Below are 17,892 nucleotides of genomic sequence, written 5' to 3'. Positions count from 1 at the left end.
CATGGCCTAAAAATAAGAAATGAATGAGGATGAACCAGGCATCTTGGTGGAGGTTTGCGCTCGCTGTCCGCGAGGCATTTTGTGAACCCGATGTCAGTCGAACAACCGGCCTGCGTTGTGAGCACGTTGCGAGCTTGGTGATAGATAGATAGATAGATAGATAGATAGATAGATAGATAGATAGATAGATAGATAGATAGTTGTTGCGCTCGCGGACTGATGGCGTATGGAGCTGCTGAACGGAGTGATGCATTCTTCAACCGACTGTTCCTGCCGCCCCGGGCATGCAGCCCAGGAGCGCATTATTGCTGCAAAACAATAATGTCTTATTCGTGCTTTGTCCACTTCAACCACGAATCGGGTCGCAACTTGCAACTTTGGTCGCGACCAAGAAGAGTCGCGTAGTTGTCTTCGCGCCCTTGTGTGTACAGCTGGCAGCAGCTCCGCAGCGCCCGCGGTCACGCCGCCTTGGAAGAAACGACATGCAGCTCCTCTGGGGTGCGCGAGACGACAAAGACACTTCGTTTCTCATCGTTCATCAAGCACAAATGGGACCCACGACTGGGGCAGGCCATGTACCGTTGCGAGAGATGTCGACCAACGGACGCCACGTGAAAGCCGACGCCGCTGAGCTGCTTCGCACTCGAATGCGAGGCCGCCAGAGTGAGTGCTGAAGTTTTCAGATGACCAGACCAGACGTTCCTTTCACAACTCTGGTCGCGCCGCATCTAGGTAGCGTGCAACAAACCTCCAATCTGGAATCTGGCGTCGCTTTTCTCAAAGCAATCGCAGTTGCATCCAAACTATCTACTACACTATCCATGTCTCTCCACCTTACATGGTCGAGCTCGGACCCAACAGGTTGCCGCCAAGCGAGGTGTCAACGACCCCAACCTGTCCATCACGACTAGGTTAGCTCCATCGCACATGGTACGAGGAAGCAGCGGGTCGTGGCGTCCTGCGAGCTATCGGCGCCACCACATAGTAGTGGTGCACGGATCGGTATAGCCCTTGCAACTCTTCCACGCTGCAGCAGTTGACAGGCCGTTGGCACTGGTAGCTTGAGAGTTAAATGGGTCCAACGATGCTGCATAAGCTATAACTCTTTTACGCGAGCCAATGTTCGACGGCAAGTTGTTCGATTGCACCAAGTAGCCAACGGCCATGGAAGATCCAAAAACCGAGTTTTATGGACATCGTCGGCCGGTGCTTCTGCTGCGCGACGCGGCGACGTACGGAGCGTCGGAGGCGCCTCCTCGTCGCGACCTTGGACCGCGTGGCGGACGTGTACCCGGGTGCGTCGTCTCGCGGCCTGCGCTCTCCGTCATGTGCCCTGCTAGGCACGTCGTACCTCTGTCTCCTCGACGACGCCGGCGAGATTATTGCGCAGACGACCGGCCACGGCCACGCCGCGAGTATGAACCCCGACGAGCTCGCGACGGTCATCACGACGCTGCGGCGGTCGGTCGCACTCTTTGGTACGACCTCGGTCCCTCGCGATCTGTGGTGATGATCCGTTGCGTTCAGCCAGCACGCTCAACCACAACGAGACCCAAGCCGTCCATATCAAGGGCGAGAACCACATCTTTTCGTGCTACGGCCTCGAGACGCATGTAGAACCATCCATTTTGGCCGATGCAGGCAGCGACGGACGCGTGTAGGTCCTTGCGTTCTACAGTGTCATGGCGAGCGTCGACGTCGAGGCTTTTGACTGCAGCCGCGCCGACAAGCGCCTCGACGACGTCTGCCGAGAGCTCCAGCGCATCGCGACGACCACCGCCATCTAATCACTCGTTTCTATCTTCCAATTCAGATGCATGTTTCCATCGGTTGTCCTTCGTCGACGATGTCTTGAAGACTGGCCTTGCAAAAACAAAACGAGTACTAGTTAGTATAAGAGCTTAGTGCGACGACGACGACGGGATCGAGACGCGGAGAAGCGCCGACGGCGTGAGCAGCAAAAGGCTCGAAGCGTCGAGAAACTGAAGCCCGTAAATCGTTGGCGCCTTGAGCGCGAGTTCCTCGAGGTAGTGCAGTCGGCGGTGCGGACCAGCGCCGCCTTGCGGGCCTGTGTACACAAACAGCCGCTTCTCAAACTCGGCAATGGCCGCGAGCGACGCACTTGGGTGGAACTGCAGGTACTTCTTCTGCTCCTTCGACGCTTGGACGTACGCCAGCGCCTGAAACGTGGCGTCATGGAGGAGCTCCAAGTGGCGCAGGTCGGCGCCCACAGAGAAGACAGCGCCGTGCACGTCGTACTGGAAGAGGAGCGTTTTCGGGACATGGGACGTCACCGACGTCTGCAGTGGCGTCGCACTGGACCCGAGAAAGTGGAAGCGCCGGCAGTCGATCGGGAGGCGCCCGAGACACGCCCGCGACGCCACGTCATAGCGGTACAAGACCGCCGTGGCGTTCGGGTCGAGGTCGTCGCACTCTTCGAAGCCACCGAGGATCGAGTCGGGCGTCGGAATCTCAATCCGCGCGCTCTCGTCCGGTACGGGCGCCGACGCCGGGGCCGACGACGTCGGTGTCTCCATGCTGCTGAACGGCGTCGACGACGTGACAAACCGATCGTAGAGACTGGTTGCGTCTGTCGCGTGGCCTAGCGATGACGCGGGCACGTGCGGGCTCTGGTGGACGCCGTCGAATCCGATGCCGGCGCGCGGGCACTTGAGCAGCTCCGGGCCGTCGGCGTCGTCGTCGGCGCTATCACTGTGCGGTCGCTTGTGCACGATGGGTGACAACGTCGGCGGTGGTTGCTGCAACGATACTTTGAGCTCGTGGGGCCCTTCGACGAGCAAGAGCACGTCGGTGGCCGACGCGAACGAGGCGTACCCGAGGGGCTTCCCGCCCGTGTAGACGAGCGTTGTGGTGACCGACCCGCTCTGCAAGTTGATCGAGAAGGCGGAGATCGCATACGTGCTGCCGCTTGCGTCCGCGCTTGTCGGAAAGAGCAGCTGCGAGGCGACGCCGTGGACAAAGTACTCGTTCTCGAGACGCGCTTCGAGAAGCGTCAACGAGGTTGGCTTGCCAAACGGCGAGCCGGAGAAGCGGATGCTCCAGGGGCTGATGGCGTCGCCGCTCAGCACAATGAGCTCGCCCGTGCCATCCGAGAGCACAAGCGCGTCCGGCGCGATCGCGGCCATCGAGGCGTTTTCATACTGGGTGTCCGGGTGCGCCTCGGCGAGGTGCGGAAGGCCAAATACCTTGCGCGTCGCGAGGTGGCCGTCGCGGTCCGTGGTCGCATGGAGAACGTCGCCGCGGCTATTGACGAGATAGGCCGACATGGCGCGGGATGCGGGCGTGCCATTGCTCCTTGGTCGCGGCCGGTGGCACGCCGAGCGGGGGTAGCGCGCCAATCTCGAGACGTGGCCTTGGCCTCAGTCGATAGCACGTAGTTTTCAAAGTCGTCGTCGAGCAGCTCCTTGACGACGTGCATGGTTGGGATCTTCTTGTTCAATGGAATCGAAATTGCACTTTCTTCGGTGGTGCTTCGCTGCAAAAAACCGACGCAAATAGTGTGCGCTTGGTCGCGCCGGAGCGCGACCTGGCAAAGGCGGCCACCACGTTGCATCAGGACGACATGACCGATGCTAGCAGCGACTGCGTTGGCAGTCTCGGCGCGACTTGGCGATGGCAGGCGGCAAACAAGCCGATTCCAAGCCTCTCTTAAAATGACGTCCAAACGAGACGAGCAAGTGGCTCCGGCACACTTCGTGGCGCAGCTTCGTCATCACAGGGCCATCGTGTGCACGATTATTGGGTCAATTGCAACGCACTGCTTGCTGGCGAGTTGTGACTGGTTGCCCGCCAAATCTCACACCCGCTGCATTTGACACCTCCAGGCCGCGGCGCTCGACCATCAAGCTGCGCCCTCGGCGTCTCCATCTTTGCATGCTCCCTTTCATTCCTTTGGTCTCGGGACGAGCGTAGAATCCCGTTGCCTGCAAACATACCGCAATCTATTTGAGTGAGTACAACTGCTATCAGCCTAAAACCACGGCGCCCACGACGTGGGCATTGTGGCGAGCTTTTTGGGATCCGTTGCCACTGCCACGAGCTTCGAGACTGTGTCCATGGTGATTGGGACTTGGGGCGGCACGTACTTCTTGAAGCGCCTTTTCACACAGTGCACAGCTTCTTTCGCAACGGCCGGGTCGCTCTACGTACACTTCCGTGAGGCGTCTGGCTAAAGTGGTGGCGCACCTTGAGGAGTTGCAGGATCTCGTCTTGGTGCTGGCGCGCAAACTAACCAAAAGCGATGGATTATGGGTTGCCGTGATAGTAGGATGTCGTACCTCGAGCGTCTCGGCGCATGCCACGGCAAACAAGCCACCCGTGCCGCTCGGTCCGAGGGCCGCGACCAGGTTGCGCGTCAATCGAAATGGCACAGCCTCGGAGACCTCGCCGCCGCCGACTATTATGACCAAAATGATGTCACGTCGCGGTACTCGTATATGGTTCGCACAGTTGCAATCAAAAACGATGCCAAAATCAATGTTGACGACGGCGCCGCTCGTCGTGTCGAACATAACGTTCGCGCAATGCCGGTCGCTCAGACCAATCAAAATGCACAGCATGGACGACGCCGCGAGCGTACGCGTGTATGTGAGTCGGCTTTGGTACCTACCCCACCACACGTCCGTACTGCGCAGTCGCAAGAGTCGATCGTACCACGCGTACGGGTCTGGGAACGTGCTGAGAAACCACCGACCAAGCGTGACGGGAGCACTGTCCATGACCTGGAGGCGCACTGTGGTGTTTGCGCCGCTTTTGCCCACCGTGGCGTCCCAACGATCCATGGTCGCGAGTGTCGGGTCGTCTTCGAGGATGCGGGACGAGAGTGCTTCGGCGCCGCCGACAAACTCGAGAACACCGGCGATATCTGCAATCGCGTTCACCTACACCCCATCCATCGTACCAAAATGAGCCCTTGTCGCTTCGTACAATGTAGGTGCGAAACATCCCGGCAAACTTGTTGGCCCGTAGCGGCGACGTGTTGAAGAAATGCATGAGCCGCATGACAGCAACGTCCTAGCGCCACAGAAATCAAGCACGATCCATGCGAAATGTCTTTGCGGGCGTACTGGAAGCACGTTGCCAAGCTTGACAACTTGCTTGTACGCTTTGCCGTCCGTGCCGTTGCACGTGACGATCTTGGGCTTCGATTGTCCTACGCACCACGTCTCAATTGGCACGGAAAACAGTGACGGCGCACCGTCAACGGCCGTTGTAAACGTCGCGTCGAAGTTTTCGACAAACGGAATTTGTCTCGCGTCGTACAGGCAGTCTTCTCGCAGAGGGATCTTGGCCGTCCAGACGACGGGCCGAGCATTCGTGGGCTTCGTCTTGCTCGCGTCGAGGCCGTCCTTCTTGGGCTTCGCCTTGCTCGTGACGACGTGATCCTTGTTCAGCGCCTTCATCATTTCGGGGCTACCCTTCTTGCGCAATGCCTCGGTCGTGATGAGCCGATCCTTCTCAATCAGCTCTTCGCTCGCGACGACACAATCCGTCTTGAGCCACGTCTCACTCGCGTCCTTGAGCAACGTCTCGCTTGCGTCGGGGCGAGCGTTCTCGAACTCTTTGAATTCTGAAAACTTGTGGACCCGTTCGGTGACGACGACTTTGGCGATGCGCTCGTACATGACGGCCAGACAGTACGTGGCGTTGACCAGGTCACGTGTGTGTTGGGGGATTTTGGTCATGCGCCGGAGCACAAACGAGAGCGCGACGTCTGGGAGGAGCTCTGGCGGCGTTGCCGTCGGCGGCGGCTTACAGTACAGCCGCTGGACGATGATCTGGGGCATGTGAAACGGATGATCCTGAGTCATTCGGACAAGCAAATCGGCGAGCACGATGTGGAGAGCATCTTGCTCCATAAAAGCCTTCGTGGCCTTCTTGAATTTCTCCGTCAAAATCGAAGCTGCTGTGGCGGACTTGAACGCCCTTTCGGCGCCCTCGAAAGCGAGCAAAAATTGCGCGACGACAGCATGCGCGTGCGGCACCAGCACGACTGTCGGCACAATCGCGCTTTTGTCCGAGATCAAAAGTTCGCGTATGATGCAGTCGGCCACGCCGGTCGCATCTCGGTGCTCGAGCCAGTGCATGAAAAAGCCAAGAGCCGAGGCATCGCGTGTCCGACTGGGACGTCTACACACGGCCAGGTTGTATCCAGCACAAAAGGCGGACAAGTTAGATTCGTACCGGAGGCTCTCGGCAAGCTCGCGGAGCGTTGCCACGACCGACGACTCATTTTTCTGACCGGGAAGCTTTGTCTTGGGCTCGTCCGAAAGAGTCGCCTCTCGCATGTCGAAGCCGCCAAGAACGGTAAGGAGCCGCTTCTCGACGCTGCGTAGGTGCGAGAGCGCGCTCGGCTCGGCGTGCAGCTGCTCGTGGCTCTCCTCCCAACGCTTGATGAGCGCCAACCCGTCGCCATGGATCTACACACTTGCGTGAGTCATGCACCGTTGATGTGCATCGCCGGTACCTGGCGATGAGTGCTGGCGTCTTCGATCCTGGCCAGAACTTGGAGGTGCAGCACGGCCTTGGCGGTCGCGATCGTGGGCTCGAAACTGATAAGCGAGACGCCTTCCAGGATGCGTTGCTTGGCTATCGCCACCAGTGACGCCAGACGAGCGTGCTGACCAGCCTCGAAAGCGGCAAAGCAGTTGTTGATGAGTCTCTTGCTCGTGCTCGGCGAGTCCAGACCCAAGCTCGAGCGCTCACTGATGGCGGCCACAACCCCGTCGTAGTCACGCAGGCGCTTTGATGGCGGCGTCGACGCCCAGTACGCGTTGGCGTTGCTGGCGGCGTCGTCAATCGCATTGTACGCGTCCAAAAGGAGATCCTTCACGTCGTCCGCGGCCGCAAGTTCGATGCACTGGAGCGCCGAGTACGGCATGTTGCACCGAAGCGCGTGCCGAGCAAGAAGGAGTCGTGGCAGCTTGGGCGCCGTCCGTGCCACGCGAAGGAGAGCCTCGATGAGCACTTGACCGTGAAGCACGGGCGCGTCCACGACGACGTTTGCGATCGTGGGGGCAAACATGGCGTCGTGTGCATTCGCGCGAAAGACCTTTTCAAGGCCGATGGCCAGACACTGTCGCGCGATACCGACGTCGCAAGCCACCAAGTCGGTGCACGCCGCAAGATACGGCTCGTTGGAGCATGCGACGACGTTCTGTGCCGTGTCCTTGACCCAGTCGTCAACGGGCTTGCCATACATGCTCGCCCACGTCACCGGGAGCGTCCCGGGCGCGCACTCGGCCTTCACGCGCGACCATTCTTCTCCTTGCGGGTACGCGCTGCACACACGCATGGCAGGGATCGCCGCCGTCAGGTTGGCGTCCAAGGCAAGTTGGTGGACCGAGGCAACGAGGATCTCGCGGTCGTTTCCGCCGAGAGGAGGCAGGGCCACCGAGCGGCGACGCTCGTGAATGGCGCTCCACTGCTTGCCATCAAGCGCCATCGGTAGCGCGACACGGCCGTGCCCGATGCACGTCGCAATGTGCAACATGGCAGCCGGCGAAGCGTAGCGCACCTTGAGCCCGAGCAACGCGTGCAGAACGACCGTCGCGTCGTCCGCGCAAAGCATGGACGCATAGAGCGCGGTGGGTGCCGTGCAGGCCAAGTGGACGCTCGTGAATGGTTGCCGCGTGGAGCTGCCGTCGTTGGCCGCAAGCGCCGGGAGGCACTGTCTGGCGTCCGGCTGGCAGTCTTCAAGCACCCAATCAAGTTGACGTCGGACGATTCCATCGACTTCCAGCGCGGCAATGCCGTCGCAGAGTCGCTGCTTGTGTTGGATGAAAGCCACGGTGCGGGAAAAGCATCCGACCATGGTGGACAAGGGCATCACGAGCTCCGGGTGTGCGACAATGTGGTGCAGACAGCACCGTAACAAGACCCACTGCGCATCGCCGTCATCCACAGCAACGGGCAAGCCACTGCGGAAGACCGAGCGCAGCACATTGAGTGCAGCCGCGACGGCTCCAGGGTCTCGCGCGGCAAAAAGAACTGAGCTGACCGTCGTGGCGGTGGCGGCGCAATGCGCGGCGGTCAAACGTGGAAGCACAGCCCGTTCAAGCCACGCGGCGACACCAGGAAGCACTTCAAGAAGGCTAAACCCGTGTTCAAGAGCCCGACAAGTCGCCGCCGTCGACGTGATCGGCAGCTTGGTGCGTCGCCCGAGCGCCGCGAGGATCTGCCCCGTCTCGTTGTCGTCGCACTGTAGCGCGTGGGGGACCTTGACGACGTTTCGGTCAAAGACGTTGGCGTGGGCCAAAAACGCTACAAATGGACTGAAGATGGCGGCAAAGGCCGGGTCTTTCGTGGACGAGAACCCCAAAATGTGCGCAGGGAACGCGGCGAGACGACGACCGAGGGTTGCGTCGTACGCGAGCTCCTCCGTGAGCTCAGCGTACCGCCACAAAATGGGCCACAGCAAGTTGAGGGCCATCGCCGTTGCCGACTTGAACTCGTACACGTTGGCGAGCGCTGCCATGTGTGCACGGACGTTGGTGGCCACGACCTCGTCCTCGCTGTGTCGCGCAAAAAATGCAACGACGACGGGCAGCCAAGGCCGATGCGACGCAGCGAGGACGCACGCAAGCTTGCACACATCCGACATGACAACGTGTGTCGTCACCGTGTCCAGCCAGCAAAGGGCATCGCTGATCTTGACCGTCTTCGAGAGCGCCAGTACAAACGTGGCTTTGTGAGCCACCGTGATGTAGGCATTTCGGTAGGCGTCTTCCAGAGTAGACTTGGTGAAGGCACAGACGGGAAGCCAAGCGGCGAAGGCGTGCAAAATCTCGATCGACGCAGCGGCGTCTACCTTTTTAAGCAGCGTGCAGACGCGGCTGCTGTGCTGTTTTTCGGTACCGCACGAGCGGCCGAGCATAGCGAGTGCACGGGCTGACGGTACGAGCGCGCTGCTCCATGCCTGCTCGACAATGGTCAGCGCCGTGCCGGCGCGCGCTGAGTTGCACAAAAGTGGCACCAACGCAAGCGCCGTGTCGCTTTGAAGAGCGTCCACGACCGGGGCCAACGAGCGCGAGTCGTCAGCAGCGACAATCAAATAGGCCTTGCACGCCCAGAAGCACACATTGGCGTTGTCGCGCGTTTCGCCGATCATGCGACACAATTCGGATTGGAGTGGCCTACGAGGTCGAGATGAGAGCCATGAAGTCGTAGTCGACGGATTTCGTACCCGAAGAAGTCGTCGACGTCGTTCCTGGTAGGGGTGCAGGTCGCGACGTCCCATTGGCGCAGCATATGCAGCACGTCGTACAACTCCTGGACGACGTTGACCGGCACGCTCGAGGGCATGCGCTTCACAAGAGGCGTCAAGAAGCCGTCCACCATGCGCTTGCGGAGCGCAGGCACCGAGGCACTGGACATTGCAGCGAGCTCGCACATCTACACATCGCTGGTAAATGACATACAAGCCTGTGGACGTACGCGCATGTCTTGCTCGAGCGACCTGGGAACCGAGACAGTGATGAGGCGCTCCATCGTGTCACTGATCGCACGCACGGCTGCGACATCGACGAAACCCGGGAGTGCAGGCGTGAAGCGCACGTTGGGCGTGGATGGCGCGGCGGCGTCTGGCTCTTTGGCGCTTCCGACGAGCGACTCGATAGTCGGACTAGAGGCCATTGGCGCTGCCTCGGTAATCGCTGCCCATGATGTCGACAGTGAGCTGCGCTCGTCGACGTGGAGAGCCTCGGCGTGGAATTGGCGTTCGTGGCGCGAAGCCACAAATTGCCATACTTGGAATGGGCCGCCTGCGCCGCCGAGCACGGCCACGCAGAGTCCCAACGCGAGCTGCAGATCGCGAGAAAGCACAAGACCCAGCGCTGCAGCTACCACATTTTGGAGGCTGGGCCCGCTAGACGGCGCCAAGTCGGCCAATGCGAGCGCCAGAACGACCAGAGAAGTGGGCGCCGCATCAAAAGCACTGGGGAGCGCCGACGCAAGCACGCGTTGTGCCTCATCGACCGTCTGGAGCGTCGGCGCGGCAAGCACGCACGCCGCAACAAAGCGCCGTTCGGCGTCCGAGGCAGCGCGGTCCGTCGCGATGCTCGTCAAGAACGCGGGGTCGAAGGTACTCGTCCGCGAGACGATCGCCGTGAGCACGTCGAGCGCCACATCGCGGGTGGCCGGCGTATTGTCTTTGCCGGCAAACTGCTGCACGTCAGCGGCCAAGGCGACGAGCTCGGCCGGCGTACTTTCTGCGAGTTCTTGGCCGTATCGGGTCACGTACGCGAGCACGATGAGCAGCACCCCACAAGTCTCGTCTGGGTTTTTGGCGAGCTCCTTGAGGTCTGCGAGGATGCCGTTGGCGGCGCCGAGTACTCGGCTGGCCGTCGCGGGGTGCTTGGCCTGTTCCGCGCCGCGTCGCTCGAGGGCCGCAATATCGCTACGGCGTGCCACCTGCGCGGCCAGATCCGCCCACGCGTAGATGGTGCTGTCAAGCGGGTCGTCGGATGCGGAAAGGCCTGCCCCGACCCGCTGCAGGAAGCTGCGTGTGAACAAGAGGGCCTTGATACCGTCCACGGAGCCCTTGAAAGATGGGCACGTGAGTACGACCGCGACGAGGCGCGCCACGTTGGCGTGAGGCGCGTTGGCGTGTTGTACGAGGAGCGACGCCAACGCAGGCGACCAGAGGGCCGAGATGATGAAGAGGCGATGAGGGTACTTACGGGCCAGCTGGCGAAGGCAAGCGAGCATGGCTGGCATGTCTGCCGCTTGCGCGCTCGGAAGCGCAAGCGCGATGCGCCTGGCCAATACGATGGCGTCCGGCGCCGAGCGGGGCAGTTCGGCCAGCGCGCTAGCGATGTCCTCGGCAAGGGGCCGGACCATGCTGTTGCTGCAGGCTGCCAGAGCGATTTTGATTTTCTCGCGGATATCCGAACAAAAACATCCGGATACGGATACGGAGTGGCGACGTCGATGGTTGTGCACAAGGGTATAATGGCATGCATCGGCGCAAGGGGTCCCCTGAAGCTGCACACACGAGCTGCACGAGCGCCCGGCGCCGACGGGTCTGCCGCGCCCGCTCCGGCCGACGCTGCGGTGGTCGACCCGGACGGCGCGCTTGATCCTGACGACAACTCAGACGCCGTGTCCAATGCCGGGAGAAAGACGACGAAAACGCCGTCAACGAGGCAGACGAATATGACGCTAAAGCGCCGCCGCCTGAAGCGGAGGTAGCTGCACTCGTGGCTGTTGATTCCCAAGAGCCGGAACGCGCGCCAACCGAAGCCGTCGCCGCTGCAGAGGCGCCGCCCGTCGTGGTCGATGCCCCGGCGGCAATCCTCAACTTCGCACCTCCTGGCACACCCGTGCGCTTTCTCGACGTCTACGTGGGAACTCGTGTCGACCCGGCATTACTAAGTGCTGCTCATCTCCGACCGGTACTTCGCGAGCTTCCATCATTGGGGCTACCGGGCGAGGCCGGCGCCTCTTGGCATCCACACACACGTCACGGTCTCGCTTCTCTGGCACGTCACGGCGGTGGTCGTGATCCCGCCCAAGACCGTCACGACGTGGCAGCAGATGCTCACGCGCTACGTGCTGGGACGCAAGCGCGACCCGACGGAGCCGTACCAGTCGCTGCGTCACTCGTCGCGGCACCACCACGTTGCTCTCGGTGCCAGGATGCCGCACATTGCGTCTGCCATCCGCACCCAGCGCCTTCTCACGCTGCAACGTTTGATGCTCCCGGAGGACGAACGGTCGCTTTGGGCGCCGCTGGTCCTCATGCAGTTTGTCGCGTGTATGGGCTACTTGTATCGCGACTCGCACCCGTTCGACGTTTGTGCTACTTGCCGCACTGGGGCGCCAAGTGGATCAAGATGTCGAAGCTGCACCCGTTTTGGTTCGACGCCAGGCGCCAAAAGTCCGACACGCTGCAAAGCTCGTCAAGCACGCCGTGGGTCGGGAATGGTGCCTGCACGGGGCTGGCAACGGGCTCAGGGCGCTCCGCGACTTTATGACGCCGAGCGGCCACTGGTTCACATGGAAAGAAATCGCAGCGCGCATACGGCTTGACAACCCCGCGCATGCGCCTCAACCGAGCAGGCCGGATCGTCATCTCCGCAGCTCGAGACACCGCGGTCGCCTAAAAGCACGTGTGTGCCATCGACGACAAGGTGCGGCGATTGCTCACCGCTCGCACGGACGTATCGCTGCCGGCGATGACGTCACCGGCGATGACGTCACCCGTTCAGGAAGACCATCAAGGACGTCGTGACGCCCTTCGAGAACTGGCCCCGACGCGACGTCCGCGACTTGGCCATGCACACGCCCGCACAAAGTCGTCCGCACCCGCTGCTGTCGACAACGCGCCGGACCAACGACGACGTCAAGACGTATCTTGCCGACATGCGCCGCTTGCTGGCCGCAGCGGCGCCCGTGCACGCCCACGTCTGGTTCCGCCTCGTGATGCGGATGCTTCCTGTCAACTCGCGCACGCACTACATCCAGCACCAAGAGCCCGGAGCCATTGTGTGCAGCCATGGCTGCGGCGCCGTCGAGACGGAGATGCATGCATTCTTCGCGTGTCCGTACATCCATCCTATCTGGGAGTGGCACGACAAGGCATGACATGCTCTTAACACGCGTGTGTATATGAGTCGTCCAGCCTACTTAACTAGGTATAACTCAACATCGAGTTAAAAATGTGGTGCACGAGGGCAAACTGCGAGTCGCGGGCACGTGGTTGAGCGCGCCTTGCTCCTGGAGCACGTTCTGGACATACGGCGCGATCGCCGTATCGCGAGTTCATGACGAGGACCGAATCCTGCACCCACTTAAGGCTCAGACCCAAGTCGCGCTGGAGGTCCGACCCGAGCTGCTGCACGAGACAGAGCACAATCATCTGCGAGAGCACGGGCGGGCGCACGCCAAGCACGAAGCACGTCTCGACGTTGGTGCACGTGTAAAACACCAGCGCCACGTTTTCGGCGCCGAGCGCCGTCTGGAACGCCACCTCGTACTTTGTGGATGCCAAGAGACTGTCAATGTCGCGGCAAAGCGTATCGACTCGTTTGGCGGCGGCACGCATTCCTTGGTCGAGGCGGACTTTATAGAGACCACTGAGGTCGATGAGGCCGGCGTCGGGGTTGCGCTTTAGCAAGCGGTTGTGTGAATTTATCGGAAAACGTACCAGTTGCCGCCGTCGGAAAAGGAACACCCCTCCTGGTCGAGGCGCCGAGTGTACGCCTTGACCAAGTTCCACGTGCGGAGCGTCTTGTCGCGCGCGTCCGAGAACGCCAGCTTGCCGCTCGGGTGCACTGCGATCGAGTTGGCGGGCGCCCTACAAAGCAAACCCATGCCACATGGGTCTGACTTCGCACGAAGACTCCAATGACGACGAGAAGCCCAAGCAACTTTTTTTGTGACCATGGACCAGCTCTACCGCGTCCGCCTCTGCACGTTCACGGACGAACTCGACGCAAAAAAGCATGCGCTCATTAAGTCGGAGGTGTGGCTGGCAGCCATGGAGATCATGGACGACCTCGGCATCCGCACGAAGTCGCCAGCGGCGGTTGCCACTGCCTCGGTGGCATCACGCTCGATGACGCATAATGTAAATGTGGATCCGGCGCAGAAAATGAGAGAGCCTGCAGACCGTGAGGGCGCCCCAGATGAGCGTGCTGCATAAATACGTCGTCGACCAAATGCAATGGGCCTCATACAATATAGTCCTCAATGACCCTAGTACCGTCGTCGTCGCATGAGCAGATGTGGTAGATACTAGTATCGCGAGGTGGGCCTACTCGCGCAGAAATGGAAACTTCTTGAGGATGAAGATGACGAGCCGCAGAAGCACGCGCGGCAAGAATGACGCGAAGCGCGAGGCCGCGCCCCGGCAGAAGCTGCGCCGCCGGTCGTCGTACAAACTCGTCCCGCGACGGCTCTCTTTCCCGGCGCCGACGCCGGGTAAGAAGAAGGCGCGAGAGCCGAGTGTTTGAGTTCGAGGCGAACGCCAAGGCCGAGGACGGCGGCAAGGTCGAGCCGACGCCGCGCGTCCCCATGAGCCCGAACGTGTTTGGGCTCATGAGTCCGCCATACGTGGACGCGTTACGGCTCGACGTTGAGGACGAGCATGCGTCGCAGTCGACCATGTTGCGCTCGATCGCCGAGGTGGCACAGGAAGACATGAGCTTTTCACAGGCAAGTCCGCGCCCACGGCGACGCACCGTCAAGACGCCAAAGGACCACAAGGTCTGTCTTCCGCCAAGCGACAACGACGACGACGACGACTCGAGCGAGGCGCCGCATGGTGCGCGTGGTGTCGTGACCAAAGAGGCGCAGGTGCTGGCCGGTCGCGCCAAGTACATTCCGATGCGCCTCAGCGACGCGGAGCGCGTGCTCTTCAACCTCCTGGACGCGTCGCTCAACGTGTCCGAGTACACGGACAAGGTCGACATCCTCTCGTACCCGTCGCCGGTGGAGCGCATCCTGACAAAGCTCACGTGCCTCTTCAACGTCATGTCGGGCATGATGGTCGCCAGCGACTTTCGCAACGGCAAGAAGAAGTGCTGGACCGCGCCCAGACGGACATTGCCGTCTTCTTCAAGGCTGCCTTTGAGATTGGGCGTCGCTACAAGATCATGTACCCAGGTATATCCTCTTCCTCGCTATCTGGCCTGTCGCCTCAACTCGCGCAACGGCCTCGACCTCCTCCTCGACGCCGACGTTCCGATTGCCACCCGGTCCATCTCGGACACGAGCGCCCAGGCGGCTGTCCAGCGCCAGGAAAAGGCCGCGGCGATTGCGTCGCTCGTCGCCCAGTACAACCCCCACGAGTGCTCGTACATTGCTCACGTTATCTGCGTAGTTATGCGACCAAGGACTTGACGGCCGACGACATTCGGCTTGCCTCGCGTCCATCGACGACAACAACAGCTACATCGCGCTCAACTGCGGCCCGATCTCCAAGATTCAAGCGTACCTCGAACGGTACTTTTTGTCGCCGTCGGGTGGTTTTGCCCTCGACATTCGCGCCGGCCGCAACGGCGCGCGCCTCACGCACAAGCACAAGACGCAGTTTGCCTACGCGATGCAGTCGCTCTCGCTCTGGAAGAACATTACGCTCGAGATTCGTTCTAGTCGTTGTTGTTAAAGTGAGTCGTCTATCAAAAATACGAGTTTCGCCGCCATACCGCCAAGATGCTGCAGCACTACGAAGGCGCCTCAAGTGCGCCACGCCGTGCTCGCTCAATTGCACATCACGGTCCAGTACACGACGGCGGTCGGCGTGACCGTGACGCGAGCTTTAAGTTTGGCTGCAAGGACTGGGACTGACCGCGCTCTTGCATGCACCGTTTACCACGGCGCGGCTGGCGTCCGCGACCGTCGGGCGCGCCGTGCACTTGTATGCGACCCTCTCTGCCGTGGCAAGATCATAGGCGAGCGTTGCCGCTCAGTATTGAAATGTAGTGCTCGGACATCACAATGATTTATCCAGGTCCAAAATATACACTTCATTTTTCCCACTTACTGTCGGAACCCCTGCTTCCACGTCTTGTGCTCGAGCTTTGCGAGTTGTACTCGGCTTCCATAGCGGCGATCCACTTGTTCTTGCTTGAGCAGCTGATGGCTTCTGCGAACGTCGTTGGAACCTTCTCTTCTTGGTCGCGTTCTTGGAGAAGAGCGTAGATCTTGGTACTCTTCTTGGTGGACGACTTGGTCTTCTTGCGCGAGTGTGGGCGTAAAACGTACGTGTTTTTTCTTACCTTCTTGGCCTTCTTGGACGTCTTGTTCTTTTGGGCCTTGTTGCTGCCAACTGTTGCTGGCTCCGATGCATCGCTGGCGTCGCTCGACTTCGCGTTCTCATTGGCATCTTCTTCATCGCTGTCGTTCTCTTCTTCGTCTCTGCTGTCCTTGAGCTCGACGAGAGGGATGCAGGTGTCGGGAATGTCGACGACCGGCAGGTGAGCGAGCGGGATCATCTTTGGTAGCAAGCTCTTGGCCTTGTTGCTGAGAAATTGGCGCACGTGGTCGCCATCGACCGTTTGATCTTCAAAGATGACAGGAGCTCGAGCGTGTGCGACTTGACCAGTGCGGAGGTCGAGAATTTTGTAGCCGCGATCTGGATCGTTGTCGTCGACGTCGTAGCTGACAAAATTGCCAGGCGTTGATCGTGGTGCAAGCTTGCCAGCCCGCGTGACCTTGGTCACACCAAACATCTGGAAAGCGATGACGAGGATGCAATGCTGGATCCATGTTTGCCGCGCGCGCCTGCTCCGTCTGAAAGCAAACCCAGCCGCAAGTCGCTTCTTCGCCGACCGACCAGCCCGACGCAATGCCGTCCCTAGGTATGTGTAGCATAGCATAGACAAGTTCTTCGACACTGGTCTTATTAACACAGCGCCAACGAGCGCTGTACACTTGCGCCGGACGGGACAGGCAGGACGGCCTCACGCTCGAGCTGCGCGCAGTATATGAGTCTGGTACCTCCAAGGCGTGACAAGCCTCGCCTTGAGCAACAGCCCGCTGATTGCCCGTGCTACAGGGACCGCGACCCATCGTCGACGAGCTCAGATGGTTGCACCCTTTCTCCATGCGCCGCGGTGTCAGGCATGGCGCCGGTGCCATCTCGATGTTGCCGCCACCGCCATGCAATCCACATATCCTACAACTGCTCAGTCCACACGTACACCGTGACACGGTACCGGTAACGAGGATGTGGAGGCGGACGACGACGCCGAGAGCGCTGTCGCAATCGCCGTGCGTCTACCCGCTCGGCCGCCACACAAACTTTGCGCGTCATCCTGAGCTACCGCGATGCACGAGGATGGGCGCAATATACCGTGAAGATCGACTTGGCGTGGATGCGGCGGCCTTGCCGAGGATATTGATCTTACACGCGGGGCCATAGGACACGAGCTATTGCGACGTCACGAGATAAAGGCGTGTCGCCTACATAGCATGCATGAGCCTCGCCAAACGCAGGTCGCCGACGCATACATGTGCTGGAGCCTGGCTGGAGCCATGGGAAGCGGGAGCGAATCTGGGACGGGGGTGGGTTCTAGAAGCTTGGACCTGCTGCTCAAACATTAAAAACACTTGAAAAGCGGTTCCATTTCAATTTATCATTTCCATATAAATTGGGCGTCATTTTTTAAAACACATACTATGACGTGTACAAGCTGTTTTATAAATGAGAAAATACAATCATACGTTTTATAATATATAATCGAACTTTCGCCCGATCTTTGGTCCGTTTGTATTCGACGGCGCACCCACTTTGATATTTGCGCTCCGTTCATCAAGATGTCCAGCCAAGGTCTCGGCTCGCGGTTCCCTTCCGGCCCGGCAGCGGACCTCAAGACCAAGGACACGACGATCAATTACCACATCAACACCAACAACCGTCTCAAAGCTTTTCGGGGAGAAGAACCAGAAGAACCAAATGCGTGCGACGCCGCGAGCAACGCCCCCAGCGACGCCACGAGCGAACCGACGACTCCGCTCCGTATGATTTTGGGGAGCTGCGTTGCCGCGATGGTGGTTGCCGTCTTCGCGTACAAGTTTCTCGGTCGTATTGCGTAGCGTCGTCACCGATATGCAACTAACACGCACTGGTCCGTTTTAAAGTTGGAGATTTGAGCTTGGCACATGCGTGTATTGGTAGCTCGCTTGTCTTGGTGAAGTTTCACGAGTCGTGGGTTGTGCAAAGGACCATTCATCACGACGGACGTCAAACTGATGCGTTTATCCGCTGGCAGCTCAACACGCTCAAGGAGCGGTCGCGCGTCAGCGAGGCAAGCGACCAAACCTCTACTCGCCCATCGACAAGCAGACGTGCGCGGACCACGATGGCCAGTCGGGCGAAGGCCAAATTTGCCTGGTTTGCGAACGCACATTTGCGAGTCAACTCAC

General features: G+C 60.2%; 7 protein-coding genes across 8 annotated transcripts; 3 read left to right on the top strand and 4 right to left on the bottom strand.

The window, feature by feature from the left end:
* Positions 1–1,149: 1,149 nt before the first annotated feature.
* Positions 1,150–1,827, top strand: SDRG_06882 (hypothetical protein). Its single transcript, XM_008612689.1, has 4 exons — positions 1,150–1,295; positions 1,341–1,478; positions 1,528–1,613; positions 1,662–1,827. Exons 1-4 carry the CDS (start codon positions 1,190–1,192, stop codon positions 1,785–1,787), a joined length of 456 nt encoding a protein of 151 aa, XP_008610911.1. The 5' UTR covers positions 1,150–1,189; the 3' UTR covers positions 1,788–1,827.
* Positions 1,828–1,864: 37 nt separating this feature from the next.
* SDRG_06881 (hypothetical protein) lies at positions 1,865–3,497 on the bottom strand. Its single transcript, XM_008612688.1, has one exon. It carries the CDS (start codon positions 3,285–3,287, stop codon positions 1,902–1,904), a length of 1,386 nt encoding a protein of 461 aa, XP_008610910.1. The 5' UTR covers positions 3,288–3,497; the 3' UTR covers positions 1,865–1,901.
* A 443-nt stretch (positions 3,498–3,940) lies between these two features.
* SDRG_06880 (hypothetical protein) lies at positions 3,941–10,878 on the bottom strand. The gene is made up of 12 exons (XM_008612687.1): positions 9,457–10,878; positions 9,206–9,414; positions 6,488–9,155; positions 6,205–6,440; positions 5,219–6,150; positions 5,088–5,173; positions 4,948–5,034; positions 4,675–4,901; positions 4,469–4,626; positions 4,299–4,417; positions 4,207–4,248; positions 3,941–4,162 (listed from the first exon to the last, which is right to left on the bottom strand). The coding sequence occupies exons 1-12, from the start codon at positions 10,858–10,860 to the stop codon at positions 3,992–3,994; spliced, it is 6,339 nt and encodes a 2,112-aa protein (XP_008610909.1). The 5' UTR covers positions 10,861–10,878; the 3' UTR covers positions 3,941–3,991.
* A 678-nt stretch (positions 10,879–11,556) lies between these two features.
* Positions 11,557–12,606, top strand: SDRG_06879 (hypothetical protein; the record flags this gene model as incomplete). The annotated part of the gene is made up of 3 exons (XM_008612686.1): positions 11,557–11,814; positions 11,891–12,012; positions 12,231–12,606. 3 exons carry the CDS (start codon positions 11,557–11,559, stop codon positions 12,604–12,606), a joined length of 756 nt encoding a protein of 251 aa, XP_008610908.1.
* A 46-nt stretch (positions 12,607–12,652) lies between these two features.
* On the bottom strand, positions 12,653–13,335 carry SDRG_06878 (hypothetical protein; the record flags this gene model as incomplete). The annotated part of the gene is made up of 3 exons (XM_008612685.1): positions 12,653–12,700; positions 12,761–13,129; positions 13,165–13,335. 3 exons carry the CDS (start codon positions 13,333–13,335, stop codon positions 12,653–12,655), a joined length of 588 nt encoding a protein of 195 aa, XP_008610907.1.
* A 70-nt stretch (positions 13,336–13,405) lies between these two features.
* SDRG_06877 (hypothetical protein) lies at positions 13,406–15,219 on the top strand (the record flags this gene model as incomplete). The annotated part of the gene is made up of 5 exons (XM_008612684.1): positions 13,406–13,536; positions 13,829–13,897; positions 13,956–14,511; positions 14,629–14,790; positions 14,846–15,219. The coding sequence occupies 5 exons, from the start codon at positions 13,406–13,408 to the stop codon at positions 15,128–15,130; spliced, it is 1,203 nt and encodes a 400-aa protein (XP_008610906.1). The 3' UTR covers positions 15,131–15,219.
* A 248-nt stretch (positions 15,220–15,467) lies between these two features.
* SDRG_06876 lies at positions 15,468–17,055 on the bottom strand. Of its 2 annotated transcripts, XM_008612682.1 has the most exons (4): positions 16,978–17,055; positions 16,683–16,929; positions 15,744–16,642; positions 15,468–15,701 (listed from the first exon to the last, which is right to left on the bottom strand). In XM_008612682.1, exons 3-4 carry the CDS (start codon positions 16,341–16,343, stop codon positions 15,492–15,494), a joined length of 810 nt encoding a protein of 269 aa, XP_008610904.1. In that variant the 5' UTR covers positions 16,344–16,642; positions 16,683–16,929; positions 16,978–17,055; the 3' UTR covers positions 15,468–15,491. The 2 variants fall into 2 exon arrangements, with proteins under 2 accessions (XP_008610904.1, XP_008610905.1); XM_008612683.1 differs by lacking the exons at positions 16,683–16,929; positions 16,978–17,055 and having other exon boundaries at positions 15,471–16,196.
* Between the last annotated feature and the right edge of the window lie 837 nt (positions 17,056–17,892).

The sequence above is a fragment of the Saprolegnia diclina genome (assembly GCF_000281045.1).
Source record: "Saprolegnia diclina VS20 unplaced genomic scaffold supercont1.19, whole genome shotgun sequence".
In the NCBI taxonomy this organism is placed as follows: Eukaryota; Oomycota; class Saprolegniomycetes; order Saprolegniales; family Saprolegniaceae; genus Saprolegnia; species Saprolegnia diclina.
This window is presented reverse-complemented; position numbering and strand designations above follow the sequence as displayed.